The 18,039-nt window shown below is 35.4% G+C and overlaps 1 protein-coding gene across 2 annotated transcripts in view; it reads left to right on the top strand.

Moving 5' to 3' along the window:
* The window catches only part of DIAPH3 (diaphanous related formin 3), a 202,414-nt gene that overhangs the window by 115,689 nt on the left and 68,686 nt on the right, over positions 1-18,039 (top strand). For both annotated transcript variants that reach the window (XM_059839117.1, XM_059839116.1), the window contains 3 exons: positions 2,122-2,247; positions 11,136-11,299; positions 15,255-15,390. In XM_059839117.1, the coding sequence (XP_059695100.1) occupies positions 2,122-2,247; positions 11,136-11,299; positions 15,255-15,390 (426 nt within the window). The remainder of the gene's footprint in view (positions 1-2,121; positions 2,248-11,135; positions 11,300-15,254; positions 15,391-18,039) is intronic.

Below are 18,039 nucleotides of genomic sequence, written 5' to 3'. Positions count from 1 at the left end.
GTCTTAAAGGAAAATATATCCAGTAGTTATAAACTGCTGAAATCAAAGGCATGCTGAAATCTGAAGTTCAAGAAAACCTAAGGTCATGACAGAGGAAAAAAACCTCTTCAGGACAAAATAGAGATATAAAGATTCTTGATCAAACATGTAAATGTTCAATGTAAAAAAACCTGAAGTACTAGAGTGAAAAAATGTCTTTGCTGGAAGCAAGAGCTTGCAAATCTCTTGTATAGAACCTGTTAATCAGCTCTAGGCACTGAGTTATTTTGCTGAGTTTCTCATCTGGGGAAAAGAGTGTAGCTGTTACTCAGCTGCTACCTTCAACTGGTGTAGAGGGTTTTTTTGTGTGTTGGGCTTTTGTATTGTTTTTAAATTGACGTTCCTTGCCAGCTCTCATAATTTTGACAGTATGTACCATATGTACTATATGTATATGTCACATTAATTTATTCTATGAACTCTTTATGCAAGATACACGGTCTTGTGAAGAGTCCAATCAGTAGTTAGATTAGGCACAGGTTGTTGTATTCTGTGTTTCTTAGCATCAATGATGTAAAATGGTGTGTGCCTAACCCTCAGATGCTTCTCATGACAGCAGAAGTATGACTTTCTATTAAAAGCAGTTTTGTTTCTGAGGCTATGAAGACTGAAACATGCCTTAGTCAACATTGTAAGCTTCTAAATTTTAGCTTTGCTCCCCAAACAAAGCAATTTTTTAACTACTGAAACCAACTGACCTAACTGGTGATGATTTTGGCTTATCAGTTGCTGAGTCAAAATGTGCAAGTCTAAGATACAACTGAGAAACTATTTTTTAAGTAACCAGAGGCTTTTTAAAATGGTGATTATAAAGCAGTTTATCACATTGCCATGGATCATTTTATAGTTGTCTTAACCTTTCTGCTATGAATGGGATTGTAGTTGATACGCAGCATTTTACTGTGGTCATTTGGGGACTCTGTCAGGCTTTTATTAGAGAAGGATGTGTTTATGTATTTAATATTTTCTCTCGCATAACTATTTGGTGGATGAAATTAGGTATCTACTACAAACTGTAGTAGCATCACAGGGATACAGGCTTTCTCCAAGGAGTTTTTTTTTTTTTAAGATTAGGGTAACTATACCTTTACGAATTTACAGTATATTATGAATGAAGTAAATAACTAAAAAGAAAAAAAAAGTAGTTGGACTAGAATTCACAGTGTGTTCTTACATCTTTATATCTTGCTCCTATCAAACTTAAATAAATGCCAAGTTGACTTCATAAATAATTGAAAATAAGTTTTAACCAAGGGCAATAATAGAGATCTAAGAAAGAATACATGCTAATTATCCTAAGGTTACTCTGGTCATCTTGATATTTCAATCGACTATTTACAGATAAAGCATTCAACTTTACATACATTGCTTCAAATGAATGAAAGTTGTGTAACTCTTTTCCTGGCAAAGAAAATTCACACTTTTTCTTCATCTTTCTATAAATCCCTGATGTTTCAGCTCCACTCCTTTCTTTTTCCTAAGTCCTTGTGTTGCTCTGTTGTACCCTCTCAAATGCTTGGCCAGCCCTTCTGCTCCAACAAATTCTGTTGTGTTTTTTACCATATATAGTGCTTTTAAACTGGAGAACTGAGGTTTGGGTTTTATGCATAGGTGTTTAATGGCCCAGTTTTCTGTGTTTGAGAATCTTATTTTCTTCATGATCATTCATAAAAATGTTTGCATTTTCTGTTTTAACAGAATGAGATGGAGAAAAGCTTTGTGGTTTCTTAGAATATCTTGAAAACTTGTCCTTTGGTTAATCACAGGAGACAGACTGGCATACGTAAATCTCAGGTTCACTAAAAGAGAGCGTTAATTGCAATGCAAAACCTTGGGCATAAAAACAGATGAAAATACAACATTCAAACAGCATACATCTAGTGAGAATAAGGAATCTGCATAAGAGAGGAGAGCTGAACATTGTAGAGTGACCTCCTCATCTTGCATTGTAATTTGTTGAGTGTGCTTTATTTCAGAATTAACAATGTAGCATGCTGACTTGGGTAAGGTTTTAACTCTTGCATTTTGGAAACAATGGTTTTTTGTTTAGCGTGTTAACAGAATATTCATTCTGTATTTTAGTCTCAGCAGAAAACCTGGAGAAGAGCCTCAAGCATATGGAGAGGCAACTTCAACAGCTTGAGAAGGATTTGCAGACTTTTCCAGTTCCTGAAGATAAGCATGATAAGTTTGTAGCAAAAATGTCAATATCCTTTGAAGCTCTCTTAAAAAACAAAACAAATCAAAAATCCCTAAGTTATTTTACTGCATTGCTTTAAATTTTAAATTTCTCTGCATAACTTCTGTCTAGTTTGTAGCATGTATTTTTGAAAAATATGACTTGTTTTTCCTCTCAAAAATTAAATACATGAACTGTCCAATTAAAGGATTTCTCCGAAGTGGAATGAATGAGGAAAAAATGCTTACTGTCAGCTTTTACATTGTATATGAGTTTCTTGACTTAGTAAAGAGAAGTTATAATAGGAATGTTAAGCACTCTAGTGTTACATGGTATTTTTATGTCAGTCTCTTAGAAAAATATGTCTGTCACCCTGTGTCTCTTAGTTTTCTAGTGTATGCATTACCATTGTGAATGTTTTTGTGCATGCAACCACAGAACCAGAAAATTTCTGGTTTTTCAGAAATGAGATTCATAGCCCATGAAACGTGTTTTCTGGCGTTATTTTTGCCAAAATTCTTTTTCTCACTCTTTGTTCCAAATCATGCAGCCAACTTCACTGCCTGTCTTTCAGAAGAACACCTTGTGACAGTAAGATAATTAATTAAACTGGGAAAAAAAATCATTCTTTCACTTAAACCTCTCTAGCAAATGTTGGCCATATATGCTTAGCACTGAGACTAATCTGGAAGCAGGAATATGAGCAGACAGGTTGAATTTGCTCTGCAGGCGTGGTTAGGTTGTTACCTAGCTGGAAGACTGCTTTGTTATGTACAGAGGCTGGGTGACTTTTGAGTAATCTCATCCTATTACACAAGCCATGGCAAATGACCTCGAGGCCAGGTGGATGTACTGGTTCTTCCTGTGTGAGGGCCAGTTCTGTCTTTGTTACATGCACTGCAACTCAAGTGTTTGCAACTTAGCTTCAGGCCTTCTGTGGCTGCTGTGGGTTATCTTAACCTTCCGGTGTCACTACAAATTTTTTGTAAGGTTGGGTATTTTGTTGTTGAGTTTGTTCTGTTTAATGTTGGTGGTGATGGCTTTTTCTCCCAGCTCAATGTGGTTTTGGGAGATATGTTGCAGCCCACCAGCATGGTATCTCTACAGTATGAAACATAAGTTTGATCCTGAAGAAACTGACAGCATAATAGGAGAACCAGGGGATGGGTCCTGAAGGCAAGTGATAAAATATTGCCAGGAAGTTAGAGGAAAATGTATCCATGAGAGCTTTCAGAGAATATTGCCAGGACTTACAAAGTCTGTGCTTTGTTTGGAAAATTATATGTAGTCTAGGAAGTTAGGAATGGGAAGCACTTGTTAAAAAAAATCTAAACTATGAAAAAGGACAGGCCCTTATTTATCTCTTAGAATATAATAGACTATTTCAGTTGGAAGGGACCTACAACAATCATCTATTCTGAAATAGTCATGATGCAGGCTCTTCAAATACCCTCTAACTTTTTCCATTATTTTTTCTAATGACTAGATTTTGAAGGAACAGTTAGTATACAGCTTTCCTTGGATATGTAGTTATAAAAAAAAAAAAAAAACCTAAATTAGCCAAATTCAGTTGAGAATGAGTGAATCCTCTCAAAAATCTAAGCAGGAGAGAAAGAGGAAAGTGGATAAATAAAGATGTAGTTTATGTACATTATATGCTGATACCAAACATCTATTATCCAAAAATGATTATGTAGGATGCCTCATTTCCCTTTGTGTTACTAACATTTTAGGCATTTATGAAACTTCCTGGCAGAAATGAGTGGAATACTGTGATAAAAAGTTATCAGTTGTATTTAAGACAAAGTAGGCAGACCTTGTCGATAGGTAGCATAAACTTTTTCCAGGATTGAAATTCCTTCCCCATATATGAAGACCATTAAGGCAGTTTACTGTTCACTTAAAAAGGATAATGATCATCTTAGGAAATGCAAAGAAGGATCTACAATTCATCTTTTTCAGGCATCTCAAAAGATCTAATCCTGCTAGAGAAGATATGGATTATCAGTGTCTGTCAAGAAGATAAGTCATAGCCATAAAGTTATATTTGTTCTTTGCATCAGTTTTCTCTAGGGAGAATTTCAGTTGACCCTACTGTGTAATATTTTAAGTGGAAGGATGATGTTAAATGGAGGAATCAGCAGAATTCTTTTTCTTAATATGAAATAAATAGCAATAAATCCCCAGGAGTAAACAGTGGTCACAAAACACTTGAAAAAAATTCAAAATTAACTCAAATATAGACTTATTGGACTACAGACTCTTACATGAACTGAGCTAGCTGGACGCACAAAGGAATCATGCAACTGAGGAATCATAGAATAATTTGGGTTGGGAGGAATGTCAAGGATCATCTGGTTTCAACCCCTCTGCTATGGGCAGGAACACCTTTCACTAGATCAGGTCAAAGCTGAAAAGAAGTCTGCAAGTTTTTTAGAAGGGCTACAAGGAGGATCTTCAAGTCAGGCTTTGCTACCAAGTAAACTGATGAAGACTAAATACGAAATGAACATGTACTAATTGGAAGTAAAATGTGATGGAAGAGAGTCATTGTGTATTTTGTGAAGAGAAAGCATCCTTTGCAGGTCTATTGCAGTATGCTAGAAACTGAATACTACATCACTTGAATTATCATGCTGCATTTGCCAAGTTTTGTTTCCTCCTTGTTTTCCCTAATTGTTGGGTATTGACTGCTGTCAGAAACTGGCAAAATAAATATTTGGTCTTTCTTAGAATAAATCAGTACAGGTAACACCAACTCTTAAGATCCTATTAGTGATCTGAGACCATATGCTGAAGTCAATAATACATATTTTATTTAACAGTAAATGGGGGTGGGTAGGGGGAAAGGAAGGGAGATGTAAAGCAGGAAATAGTCCCCACTCATGGATCCAGTGATATGTTGTTAGTCTTTCTTCACCTTAGGCTTCTTGGTGATGTTGTGTTCTGAGGTAGTTCAAAGCTTTTGACTGTTTATACAGTTTAGCAAATAAATTAATCCTTACTGGCTGTACAGTTCTCTTAGTGTTAGTCCCATGCTCAGTCTTTCTCTTTATTTGAGTCCTGCATTTCTTGGTTCAGTGGGTTGTGATCTTCCGCTGCCAGAATTACCTTCTACCCAACTGGAGCTATTTCAGCACAGTTGCTGAGTTGGCTTTCCTTGTGGACTAGAAATTCTGCATTCTTTGTGTCCATTATCAGAGATATATGCTTCTCCTCCAGCTTTGTTACCTTCCCATAGGTCTGAGATAACACCCAACAATAGTACCGCCTTTATCTTATCTTGAATTCCTGTCACAGTGGCTTAATTTATAGTCCCTCATATTTGGAGGCATATTTTGGGGGGGCTTCTTCAGTAGTCACAGTTGCCCATCTATCCTATAACTTGGGGTGATCTTTGTTTGACCAGTGATATCTGAATTTGCAGCTGCTTCTTTACACAGATTCCCACAGAAGCAATTTTTGTCTGGATGCATTAACCAGGATTTGCTACCCAGATCTCACCTCTGCCAGGTTAGAAACATCCTGTCGCTCTCTCTGTGCAAATCTCACATCCTTCTGTGGCCTGAAGAGTGCTTGAGACAGGCAACTGTGCTTTTTAAGTCCTTACACCAGCCATACTATGTATTTCATTGTATTAGACTATTCAAAGACAATATTTTGAATAGTAAATATTATAAACAGAAGTAGTTTACCCTCACCCACTACCTGACCCAGCAGACAGACAGCAATTTCTAAATAGCATAGTTGCCTATGGTTTCTAGTCATGTCTGTGAACACACTAATTAAAGCAGCTCACTTTTAGGAAAACAGGAACTTCAATAAATTACGAAGCAGAAAAGGTTTGATGTAAAGGTTAGATAATCCTGCACAGCATGATGAAACCTGGACCTGTCTTTACTTTTATTTCTATGACAAGGAAATCTGAATGGTGATGATGTCTTGAAAAGCATGCAGCTCTTAAAAAGAAACCAGCAGGAAGTCTTAAAAAAGAAAGGATAGTGCTTTGTAGAAAATAATTTTTCATCCTGAGTACAATTAAGCTCCATGGACAAGCAGGCCATTACATCCTGTCGCTAAATATCACAACCCAAAGCCCCCTAATGAACTGATTAGCATTCTTGTTTCTTTAGGAAGTCAGAGATATGCACAGTTGGTTCACTCTTTTATTGACAAAGTCTGTAATTATGAATACTTCTCCTATATATTAGATTGCATTAATTTGTGAGCCATCATGTGTATGCTAGCTGAAAAGAAATAGTTATTATCTCAATTCTTCTGTTTCCTTTAATTAGGGAAGTCAAAGGATATTGAATTGATATCGATCCAACATATTAAATCCATCGAGTGAAATGTTCCATAAAAAGCACAGTGAACAAAATACACTTGTACATTCAAAATAAAAATTTAGCGGGTTTAGGAAGAGTATTTAAATTGCATATTAAAAGTTTAATTAAGTGATTTAGTCAACATTCTGTTTATCAGTACACCATCTTCTGATTTTCCAAGCAGCAGCTGAGAAAGTTTGAGCTTACTGATAAAAGTGGTGTTGATGGTGTTCTTTTACAGAAACTTGTGGAACTAATACTTGAGAGACAATCAGCTGATTGCTGCTTTTCAGCTAGGAAAAAAATCCTTTCTTTTGATCAATTAGCTGTTCCTTTGCCATTTAATTTGATTTGTTGACATTGCAGAAAGAGGAGGAAGAAACAGTACTTAAATGAGTCAGAGCCTTCACTACCAAATGAGATAAAAGAAACCTATTTCAGCTGCAGGGAAGGGACTTGCTGCCTCCAAACTGTTGGCTACTTAATTGACCTGGTAGTTTGAAGTTCCCCCTGTACAACATAAATGAATGTGTAAGATGTCCTTGCATGCTAAGGACTTTGTGGATTACAGAACCTGAGCTCTTTAGGTAAAAAAAGGTTGTGTGTTGCTCTTTGGTAGAAGGTCAAGATGTTAACTGTGTGGACAGGTAATGAGATAGGGCTTTGGCAACCAATGTAAATTTAATTTAAGTCTATACTTCTTTTAATATCTGGTCTGGACTTAAGGCATATATTACAGGTAGCAGTGGTTTTACTTGTAATATATGATACATACACAGTGGATGCAGCAGCTTTGTGTGCTACAAATACCTGCCAATTTGTTTTAGTATTATAACATAGAGATACGTAGGAGTGAATCAAAGAGAAGGTATTATTTGACAAGTACTCTTCAGAAGGTACTGATTTAAAAATCGAAACATTTCTGTGGGTTTCTTGAACTATTATTTTCAGACGCAGAATTTTTCTGTTGAACCTTGGTATGTGCGTATAAAAAGAATTCTCTCTGACATGTATTTTTTAGACAATTGCAATATTGTCCCAAAATGTGAGAAATTCTTAACAGTCCTACAGCATTCACTCTGCTTGCTCTTAGTAGAAAATGGTTGAAGTGACCACAAAGTGTTGGAATGGTTTGAAGTGACCACAAAGTGTTTTGCACCAGTCTTCAAAAGGTTTGCCATGTTTTGTGGAGGCTGTTGACATCTAGTATAGGGCAGTCTCAGTTCCCTTTTGAAGATTCTTCTAAAATACAAGTGGTGAATACTGGCCTCTTTTAAAAAAGTATTTAGTAGAGATTAAGGTTATTTATCATCTTTTCTAGGGTAAAAGCTGTTTTTACTTAGCTTGATATGCTACACTATATTAGTATTTTATATACACAATGTATTAAAATCAGTATGAACCTCAGACAAGCAATTCACTGTGAAAAGAGCTGCCAGAATATGCAAGACCAAACATACAGCAGTTAGAAATTTTGCCACAGATCTTGTCTCAGCTGTGCAATGCTGTCCTGTTACATTAATTAGCAGAAAGATCTGTAGTCCGGTGATTCCAAAAAGGCAGTCTATGCAGTAAAGCCGTTTCAGAAAAAGTTAACAAATACCAAACTACTTGATTTGGTTTTCTTCCCACCTGTGCTGCAGCTCAGCTGTATTGCTGTCTCCATTCATCCAAAACCAATGAATTGTGTAGTTGATAATGTGTATGTATCAACCTGTTCATAATAATTACAATTGGGATTGCTGTACTTAGTAGTATTCCCTGTTGTTTCCAGTTTAGCTAGAGTTGGCTAACAAAAGCCATATTTAAAGACAAAAGGAAGAGGAGTTATTAAAAGTACCTAAATTGAAACACAGTCTCAGTAGAATGCCAAGAGCTTAGAGGTATCCCATAATGCACCAGATGGAAAGTAAAAATCTCAGGATTCATCATGTCTGACATTGAAATATTAGATAGCAAAACATCCTGCCATTATACTGTATTTTGAGTTTAAAATTATGCAACAGATATTCAAGGGGAGTCAGCTTTCAACAGTATAAAATTAACCATCTTGTATGGACTCTATTAACATAGCTGTAATTTTAGCTGTGTCTTGAAGAATATCACAGAAATTTTCTCTCACTTTCTCCGCTCCCCAGGTTTTCTTTTCAGGATATTTTTTGGAGTTTACAAGATGAAGTCTACATTTTACTGATAATTTCAACCCTTTTTTTTGTTTTGCTTCCTAGAAAATGAAAAATACTGGAGTGTTTAATATCTGGCATTTTTGCAGAGAGACAGCAAAAATAATTGATCTAATTTTCCTTTACCCTTCACTGTATGGAAATAAACACCCTCATAATTGCAAAAAACTGTATTTTTTTGTAAGACCTGTTAATAGTCAAAGAATCACAAATAATAAGTATCCTAATTTTTAGGATCCGAATTAAACCAGATGTGGGAATTATTTTTCTAGTTTCACTCCTTTTTGTTGTTTTGGTTTGTTTGTGGTTTTGTGAACTGGTGACATTTCTTTTGATGGTCTTAGCTTGTGTTTTGTCATGTCTTGTTTCACATAATCCTTTTTTATATAGTCCGTGGACAGCATTTATAGACAAACTTCTCATCAGTTTCTTTGCTTTCCTACCAATAGGTTTTTAAGAGTGTGAATAATTTTTTAAGAATCTCGAGTGTAAAGATCAGTTTCCTTTGCGCTATGCTCATCTTGGGAGCTGAGTAAAGGAGATTCAAATTGATGTAGAAGAAAAGAGGGCTGGCAGCATCAGTTCTCTTTGATCTCTTGCCAGCCAGTCAGCACAGGCAGTCTGGAGCTGCTTACGAGCTGTATCTTGTGAAGTTACTAAAAGCATGAAAACAAGCTTGTGCTGGCAAAACAGCCATGTTGAGAAAGTCTGAAATTAGGGGGTTGATGAGTGATGGAAGATGTATCTTTTTAAATTGTTGAATCTTGACTTTAGTTAGTCCTTTTTCACAAGACTGTGTAGGGGAGGTTGTTCTGCACTTACATAATCAGCTAGTAGCCATTAGTGACTGATTAGAATATTGTGAAAGTGCATTATTTCTCCCTTCCTGCACACATCTGAGATTACTTTTGTGTGAATTTATGGCCTGGATGCTAAATCACAAAAAAACCCTGGAACTTCTTACTTGTTATTTTTAATGCAACCTTAACAAACCAGAAGGACATTTAACAAGTGCAACTGAAATGGAATTCAGCTTCTGAAAAAAAATAAAAAAGGAGTGCATTGCAAAAATCCTGAAGAGTGAAAACAGTCATCCAGCTGTAAAACAGCAATATGTACTGGTCCCTAGTGGAGTTCCCCAGGGCTCAGTATTGGAGCCAGTCCTGTTCATCATCTTTACTGGTGATCTGTGCTACAGGATTGAGTTCACCCTCAAGCAAGTTTGCTAACAACACCAGATTGGGTGGGAGTGTTGATCTGCTGGAGGTATAAAGGCTCTGCAGAGGGATCTCTGCAGCCTGGGACAATGGACTGAGGCCAGTGGTATGAGATTCATTAAGAAAAAATGCCAGGTCCTGTGCTATTCTGTTGGTCTAGATTTTCATGCATTTGATTAAAAATTCTGTGCTTCATGAAGTGACCATATTGTATTTATTCTGTAGTAGAAAGTGTACAAGCACAGTAAATTCTCTTTTGCAGTAGTTGAGGTGGGCAATTGAGAATAAAGATAAAATGGCTATATCTTGTCTTTTGTAGCATGCACTACAGCAGAAAAAAAATGGGACATAAATATTTGTTTAGCAACCATTCCATTAAAGTACACACTTCCTGAAGTTGCCCAACATAGAGAAAGGGCTATGTAGAATATTTTGTCTTTGAGCTTCTTTGGCAAACTATGTTATTGGAAGTCCTGAATAAACATAGGAGTTTTTATTTTATATGCAATATTTTGATGCTGTTTATAAATTGCTTATCTTTTAGTTAAGTAGTTTTATTGTTTTCACCTCTAATTTAATTAGGTTGTGTTGACATTGCAAATAGTCTTAGAAAAAACATAAATACCTAATGCGGCCTTCAGGAACAGAAATAAATGCATTGCTGTTACAATGAAGTTTTTTATCTTTCATGATTTTTACTTTTAATACTGTTTATCAATAATTCTGGTTTTACTCTAATTTTAGTAGGGACTATAGTATTTATTGATAAAGTATTCAGGTTAATTATTGGTATCTGTACCTAAATTCCAAGGATATTGTAATTTATATACCTAAGCATTTGGCTTAGGTATATAAACTCCTTCAACAAGGAGACAATGGTACTAAATAAACTACATGGGTGCTTGAAGTTAGATTCGTTACATGCATTTCATTTAATAAGAAGTTATTTAGTAATTGAATAATCTTTAAATTTAAAGCGGTTGAGTTATTTTGATGAAAGTCCCTGAATTTATTCATAGGCTTAGTATACACAGTAAATACCAGGAAGCATGTACAACATGGAAGGAATTCTTTTGGTCCTTATTTGAGGAAATACAAAATGTGTATGACATACAAATCAGTGTTAAATGAAAGCAGTGTTTTTGATTGGATTCACTGAGTATTCTTGAAGCCTTAACAGCAGTATACAGCTTCCTAGTTCATGCCAAAGAAGATTTTCAGAAACTTTCACGGATGCACGAGAACATGGAGAAACTCTATCAAAATGTGATGGGTTATTATGCCATTGACCTGAAGAAAGTTTCAGTGGAGGAGTTTTTAACGGACTTAAACAACTTCAGGATGATGTTCATGGTACAATATGTTTATTTGATACCTAATATTTCTTAGAAGTTATATTTTGTAGCCTTGTCTATATGTATGAGTTTGGATAATAAGCTGATTTGTGTCACATCTGGCTTCTTATTAGATAGCTTAACTTACTGACTACACTCCTGCAGGAATATTGTTTGAGCATGAGTTTTGTGACAAAATTTGGAGGGATGATCCAACTAATGCCTATAGATCAAAAGAAGGAAAGATTGAAAGATTCACTTAGTCATTCTGCCACCTACTCCTCATTGGAGACTAGTCATTACAACTTATCATTACAACACATGTATTTAGGTTGCTTGCATGTTTCCCAGTCTTGTTTGGTTTTACTTGGTTGGTTGGGTTTTTAAATGATTTCAGACAGATCTGAAGATATAGGTGGAGAAAATTACTTCTTTCACAGGTATTGAGAAACAATTTGAAATTCATATAATTCATATCCATCAGTTTTGAGGAAAGCGCTTAAACTGGAACCCATATTTAGCAACCATTTGGAACATGAAATGATTACTAAGCCTCTGTTTCTTCAGAGTTTCACAACTGAAAACTAGATACTATTCAATTGCAATAATTTTGCTTGACAAGTTACATATGCCAGATTTTGGGAACAGGGGCATTGATTGTGTTTTCCTAACTGGATCAGTGCCTAATATGAAACTTAGTAGTCTGATATCAGAATTAATAAATATTACAAAATAGTTATGTTACTTTAATTTCTGATGTTTAAACCATACCTCTGATGCAAATGTTGTAGAATTTTAAATGCTTAGGTTCATGTTGAGTTGGAGGCTCTAAGAAAGTGGTTGTGCTTTGCATTAATTTTCTCATATTTCTTCTTTGTGTTTTTAAAATTAGCACTGATGCTAGCCTCTACTTCACAGCAGTTTCATGAAGATAGATTAATTAACGCTTCAAAACAGTTAGGTATTATTGATGAGCATGATAGAAGAAACCTTGAGGAAAATTAATAATTCTGTCTTGCAGAGCAGTTTGAAGGCTATATGAAAAAGATGTGTAGATAAGGCATGAAACCCCCTATCATTCAATGACACTAATCAAAATCTTGAGTAGCTGCTCAGTTTTGAGACTTTTCAGAAAAGATTTTTGAGGTGCCAAGCATGAGACAAATGAGCTGGTTTTCATGATTGTTTAGTATTGGGGTTTATTACTGACAGAAACTGAAGGTGATGGTTATCTTAGAAAATTTAGTTCAGAAGACTTGTAAATTTAGTGCTGAACAATCATTGGATTATTATGAAGCCCAAACTAAAAGATGACTCGTCACCAGTAGGTATAGGAGAATGAAGTTCAGTCAACTTCTTGTCATGCAAAGTTGATTATTTATATGAAGTATTTTCCTACTTATAATTTTTTTTTCCATTCTTAATTATTGAAAATTTATTAAAAATTTTTAAAAATCTCTGTGTTCAAATCTGGAGCCATAGACTTGAGTTTCTTAGCTAACTTTGATTTGCACTTAGTATTTCAGTGTTATTTGGTTGCTGTGACAACTATTATTCGCATTCTGTGAACACCAAATCTAGAGTACATTTACTTGGCCAGATCCAAAAAAGGGGTGAAGCATCTTGCCTTCAGAGCTTTATCTTCCACAGCTAAATTACACTCAGTGGAACATTTTAGGTGTCAGATATCCCAGTTAACCTCCCTGTGTACTTTCACAGCATCATGAGTACTGCTAAGACGCTCATTCCTTTCCTTGGAAGGATAGCTTTCATGATGAAGAAATTGTCTAATGGTTAGAATTTTCTTCCAGTTGTAGAAAAGGCAGCAAGCACACCTTGAGGTAACAGCTCTTCTGTCCAAGACTAGGCTAATCAGGCTAATCATAGGGTATAGAAACCCCTTGCTCCTATTGGCACTAGGTTACTCTTCAGCATAGACATAATTTCAAGAACCAGAAAAAGAGTAACCAAGTAAAAGTGTTCCCTAGACTGTTTTTCCTTTATATGAAGCAAATACTTAAATAAAACTTAGAAATTACCCTGGAAGATGCAAGAGAGAATCCAATAATGCCTCCAGTTTGGCAAATCTAGCTCTTGGCATTCCACTTACGTTTTGTGTTGAAACTACATGGGACACGTAGGGTAGAATTTGGCCTTAGGTCATATTTGTATGAGAGTTTGAGTGTCTAATCTTGTGTTTTAGTCAAGGGAGATGCATACTTAATTCATTTAGTGGAATTTGGAGGGCTGTCTACCTGATGTCTCAAAGGAGAAGTAACAACAGAAGTACCTGGTATCCTGGAGAAGTGTCTTAAATAGTACCCAAGACATCATCAGCCTGAAATTTTAAGCTTTGACATAGAATTTGTGAAAAAATGATTTCTTGTTAGGGAAAGGCTGGGGGCAAGGTGTGATACTCCAAAGCATCCAATTTGCACTTCATATGAAGGTATAAGTTATTAAGTCAGGCCCTCTTGTTCAGTGTCATTAAAAAGAATAGACATCTACATTTGAATGACTGCAGTCTGAGGCTGAGTCCTACTGATTTTTTTTTGAGAAAAAGTGGGTGTAAAATAAAAGTTTCCTTAGTCACTCTGTAAGGAAAGTGTGTAATTTCTGCCAGTAGTGTACTTGTCAAGTACCAGGTCCCATTTGAATTTTATCCAGTAGTTTATTCTACATAATGCCCAGTCTGAAAATCAGCAAATCATTTGTCGAAATTATTTTAATCAAAAATTTTAGCATTTTTTAGGAAGCATCTACCCTCTTCCTCCTGAACCAAGAAATTTGACAGAGGTGACTTTGGAGGAGTCACTGTGAAAGTACAGTTTTGCTTTGTATGAAAAAACCATTACATTGTCATTTTTCATGATGGAAAGCTTATTCTTCTTCAGTTATCCAACACAAGTATTTCTTCACAAGCTTTATGTGATAGTTTTTGTTCCCCTTCTTTTGGTCACCCTCTGTGGCAGTGATGCTGCAAACAGTGCCTGTGTGCCTGTGCAAATATTGCTGTAGTCCACATTTCTCTGTACTATGTAATACTTGTCAGTCCATTTTTTTCTTTCCTGAGTACAGTCTGGATGTTTTCCCGCTAAAAACAAATGATCTGCAAAATTGCAGTTTTTGCCTCAGACCTTGTGAAGATGTTAGCCACTTTGTAAGAGGGGACACTTTAATATATTATCAAAGTCAGGGTTCTATGTAGCTGTTCTGAAAAAATACCAACTTTCTGCAATGAAGAGTAGGTGCACTTTAATGCAAATGTAGATTCTTAGAGCACTGAGAGTTTACCAGTGTACATAGCTAACATTAGAATAATGAAAAGGTGCTCTCAAAATACTTTTGTAATAATGTATTGAATGTAATAGAATTTTTTTGCTTAGTGTCTGAATATGCAAAATTTTTTAATTTTAAAACTCTGAAACTCATTGTTCTGTTTTAGCTGCACTGGAAGTTTTGCAGTACATACTTATAATTCTAAATAAACAGTACTGTACAGATATTAACCAGAATTTTTAGACCTAGTGAATTAATGCATATGTTGATAAGAATAAGAAAAATGCAACACTGTTACACAGGCAGCCTTGTTTTGCTTGGTGTAGTGACAGCATGAGAAAGAAGAAAGTGTTGAAATTGTTTTAGAACTACAAATGGTAATATACATTTTTGTTGAACAAGATGGTTTGGACATTTTGAATTCTTCCTACATGTGTATTCTTAAGATGAATTTCTTGCTTAATTTATAATCCTCATCTAGGAGCAATTAGTATGCTTTTAATGTATTTATTCTGAATTTGCTTACTCTTCTGAATAAAATGTTCTAAATATGGAATGTGAAATACTTACTTGATTTGATAAATTAAGGTTAGTTAAGGGTTACAGTTTGAAAGCTTTTTTCTTTGTTTTTAAGGTTTTGCTTTGTTTTTGCTAAGACTTCCATTTTAATGGAACTCTATTACTTTTTTTCATAGCAAGCAGTAAAAGAAAATATGAGGAGAAGGGAAGCAGAAGAAAAACAGAGACGTGCTAAAATAGCTAAGGAGAAGGCAGAAAAAGAAAAACTAGAGAGACAACAGAAGAAAAAACGCTTGTTAGAAATGAAAACAGGTAAGTGATGTAGAAAACACATTTGACCAAGCATTTTACTAGAAATAAATCTTCTACTTTTTCATTATCTGAATGTGCTATGAGAAAAAACCAAAATAGATGAATGCTTTTTCTTGGATTAAAGTTTTCAGCGAAGAGGTGTTTAAATTTTGGGTTTTTTTAATGAGCTTTCCTAATCACTTGGGGTTTTGAGTTATAAAATAACTCAAATTGCTGCTTTTTATTTCTCCCTTGGAATATATTGAACCTTGTGTGACCACGTGTAAGTTCAGTTATGCTCAAAACCCTTTATGTTACTTGAGAAAAGACATTTTCCTGATCACAAAGCCATTTTCTTTAATTAAGGTTACATACTCATTTTTGTTCTTTTATAAGACTAAGCTCTTCCTGAATTACTTGGTATTTTTCTTTGAGTATGTCAATTGCTATTTTAACAGGTCCCTATTGAAACACCTCAATAACCCCCCCTCAGCCATGCATTTTAAAAGTTACTGGCGCTATATTGTCTTTTGTACCAAAAGAGATGGCAGATGCTGTGAGTTTTCTGTTGCTAAAAGAGGTGTCTGATGATCCTCTATATGCCTGTATTTTATCCTAGACTGAGCTTCTGTAGTCCTTCGGAATGATACATGACTTACTGTGTAAATTGCCATGAGCTTCTCTTTTTCTTTTCCTGAGCAGATCTTGTTAAACAGTTCCCTACCTAAAGCCTGGTTGGCACCTTTGGCATAAATGATTATCTGTCTCTTCCAGTTTTCACTAATAGCCAGAGTAGGTGTGCTTAGTTTCAGAGATGTTTCAGACCAAAAGTCTTTGATTCATTTTTATAAGCTGGTCCATGTTTTGAGGTGCGAGTCTAAATCTTTCTTGTGGGAAATCAGGCAGCTGCTCTCTGAGCACAGAGATTCTAAGTACAATTCAAGACCTAATCAGAAAACCACCAGTGACAATCTTTTCAATGCTCACAGAAGATAGAGGAGGCTGCAGAAGACTAGAGAGGGGTAAAATTGGTGTCTGTATTTATGCGTGGTTGGAAATGTTTCAAACAAGATTTCTCTCAGATTTCTCTCAGTATGTATGACTGATAGCATTTTGGATGCAAAATTAATAGTCTTTTAGTCCAAGTTAAAGCTGCTCCCAAGTCCTGTTCTTCACAATGTCATGTTCAATCTTCCCAGAAAACAGGTGCCAATGTTGGAGACTTTTGTGTTATATACACATGTATATGTAGGCTTCTGATAGTGAGCCCTTCCACTTCAGCTGCTGTGGCAGGCAACTAAGTACTTGTCCTCTACTTGCCTTTAAGTAACCTGGGGTTTTGATATCATGCAAGTGTACAGAAAGATGTTTCTTGTCCTGTGAGTCACTGATGGTTCCGTTTGGAATGACTGATCTAAAAAGCAAATAGTAGAAGATGGTGTTAGGGTCACCTCAAGCTATAAATGTCTTGAGCCTGATATTGACTAAATTGGCCACTGATGAGTTATGAGGTTTCTTGTGCCTTTTTGCAACATATTTTTAAGTCTACTAGAAAACTTGAATTTTGGGAGTGGGAAGGAAAGCACGTGTGGTAGATTTGTTTGTCAGGAAGGACAACAATAAATGTGTGAAAAATGGGGTTGTTTGATTTGGTTTTTTATTGATGATTATTGTTATTATTTTGACAGTCTTCTCAAAATCATACTTACAGTATTTAATTGGAGGCATAACGTAGCTCTGATATTTTTGGAGTTACATAGCCAATGAAAAAAAAAACATTTTTTTTCCTTTTTCCCTTTTTTTCCTAGCTATGATTTGTTCATTGAAAGGCTGTCTTCTCATTAAGAATCTGTAAATCAGTCATGTCTGATCTGCTAAAAAATTCATAACCAGGTCCTCTGTCTGTCAAAATATTGAAACACTCTTACCTGTAGTGTGACTGTGGAGTAACTGATTTTTGCTGCCTATTATTTCTTGATATGGTGACTAGATCACGTGTTAGATTTGTAGGGACATTATTTCAAATATTGCTCAAGTAAAACTCATTGATGTAACCAACCTAGAAGTTATTTTTGGGGTTTCAAAGAGGTGCATACTTGGTAGAAGAGATAAGATGAGAGTATATATGCTAAATGGCTCTTCAATATTTTTTTTCTCAGTGGATAGATCATAGTGTAATCTATACCTTAATTCTTTTTTTTTTTTTTTTTGAGTAACATGGTGTTTTAACTGAAAATTATTTGAAGATTAGGGGTGGCTGTGAATCCCTGTGCTACTTCATGGTTTCTTAATTGTTTCTCTTAAACTTCTTTTAATCATTCTAAAAAGCAGTGACAGCAATAAAAATCAAAACAACAAAAGCAATAAAAAATCCAATCCCACTTTACTGGGCTGACAGTTATTAGCAGCACTGGTTGTGCTATTATCTTACCCTTAATTGGTTCTTAGTACCTATCAATCACTGCCTCTGCATAGTCTGTCTTAACATCTGTGTCAGGATAAAATCCCGTGGGGTTGATACTGTGGTGTTGGTGATCATGTCTACCAATGGTGTTCTTAGCTGACAAGATGACATACTGAAATTTCAGAGGTTTTCTGCAAGGGAAGCTAGAATGAAAATAGACTTTTTTTTTCCTACTCTACCATCTCACTTTCCTTCCCCATGCACAG

This window comes from Haemorhous mexicanus, chromosome 2 (genome assembly GCF_027477595.1).
Source record: "Haemorhous mexicanus isolate bHaeMex1 chromosome 2, bHaeMex1.pri, whole genome shotgun sequence".
Taxonomy (NCBI): domain Eukaryota; kingdom Metazoa; phylum Chordata; class Aves; order Passeriformes; family Fringillidae; genus Haemorhous; species Haemorhous mexicanus.
Note: the sequence above shows the minus strand (reverse complement) of the source record. Positions and strands in the feature narration are given on the sequence as shown.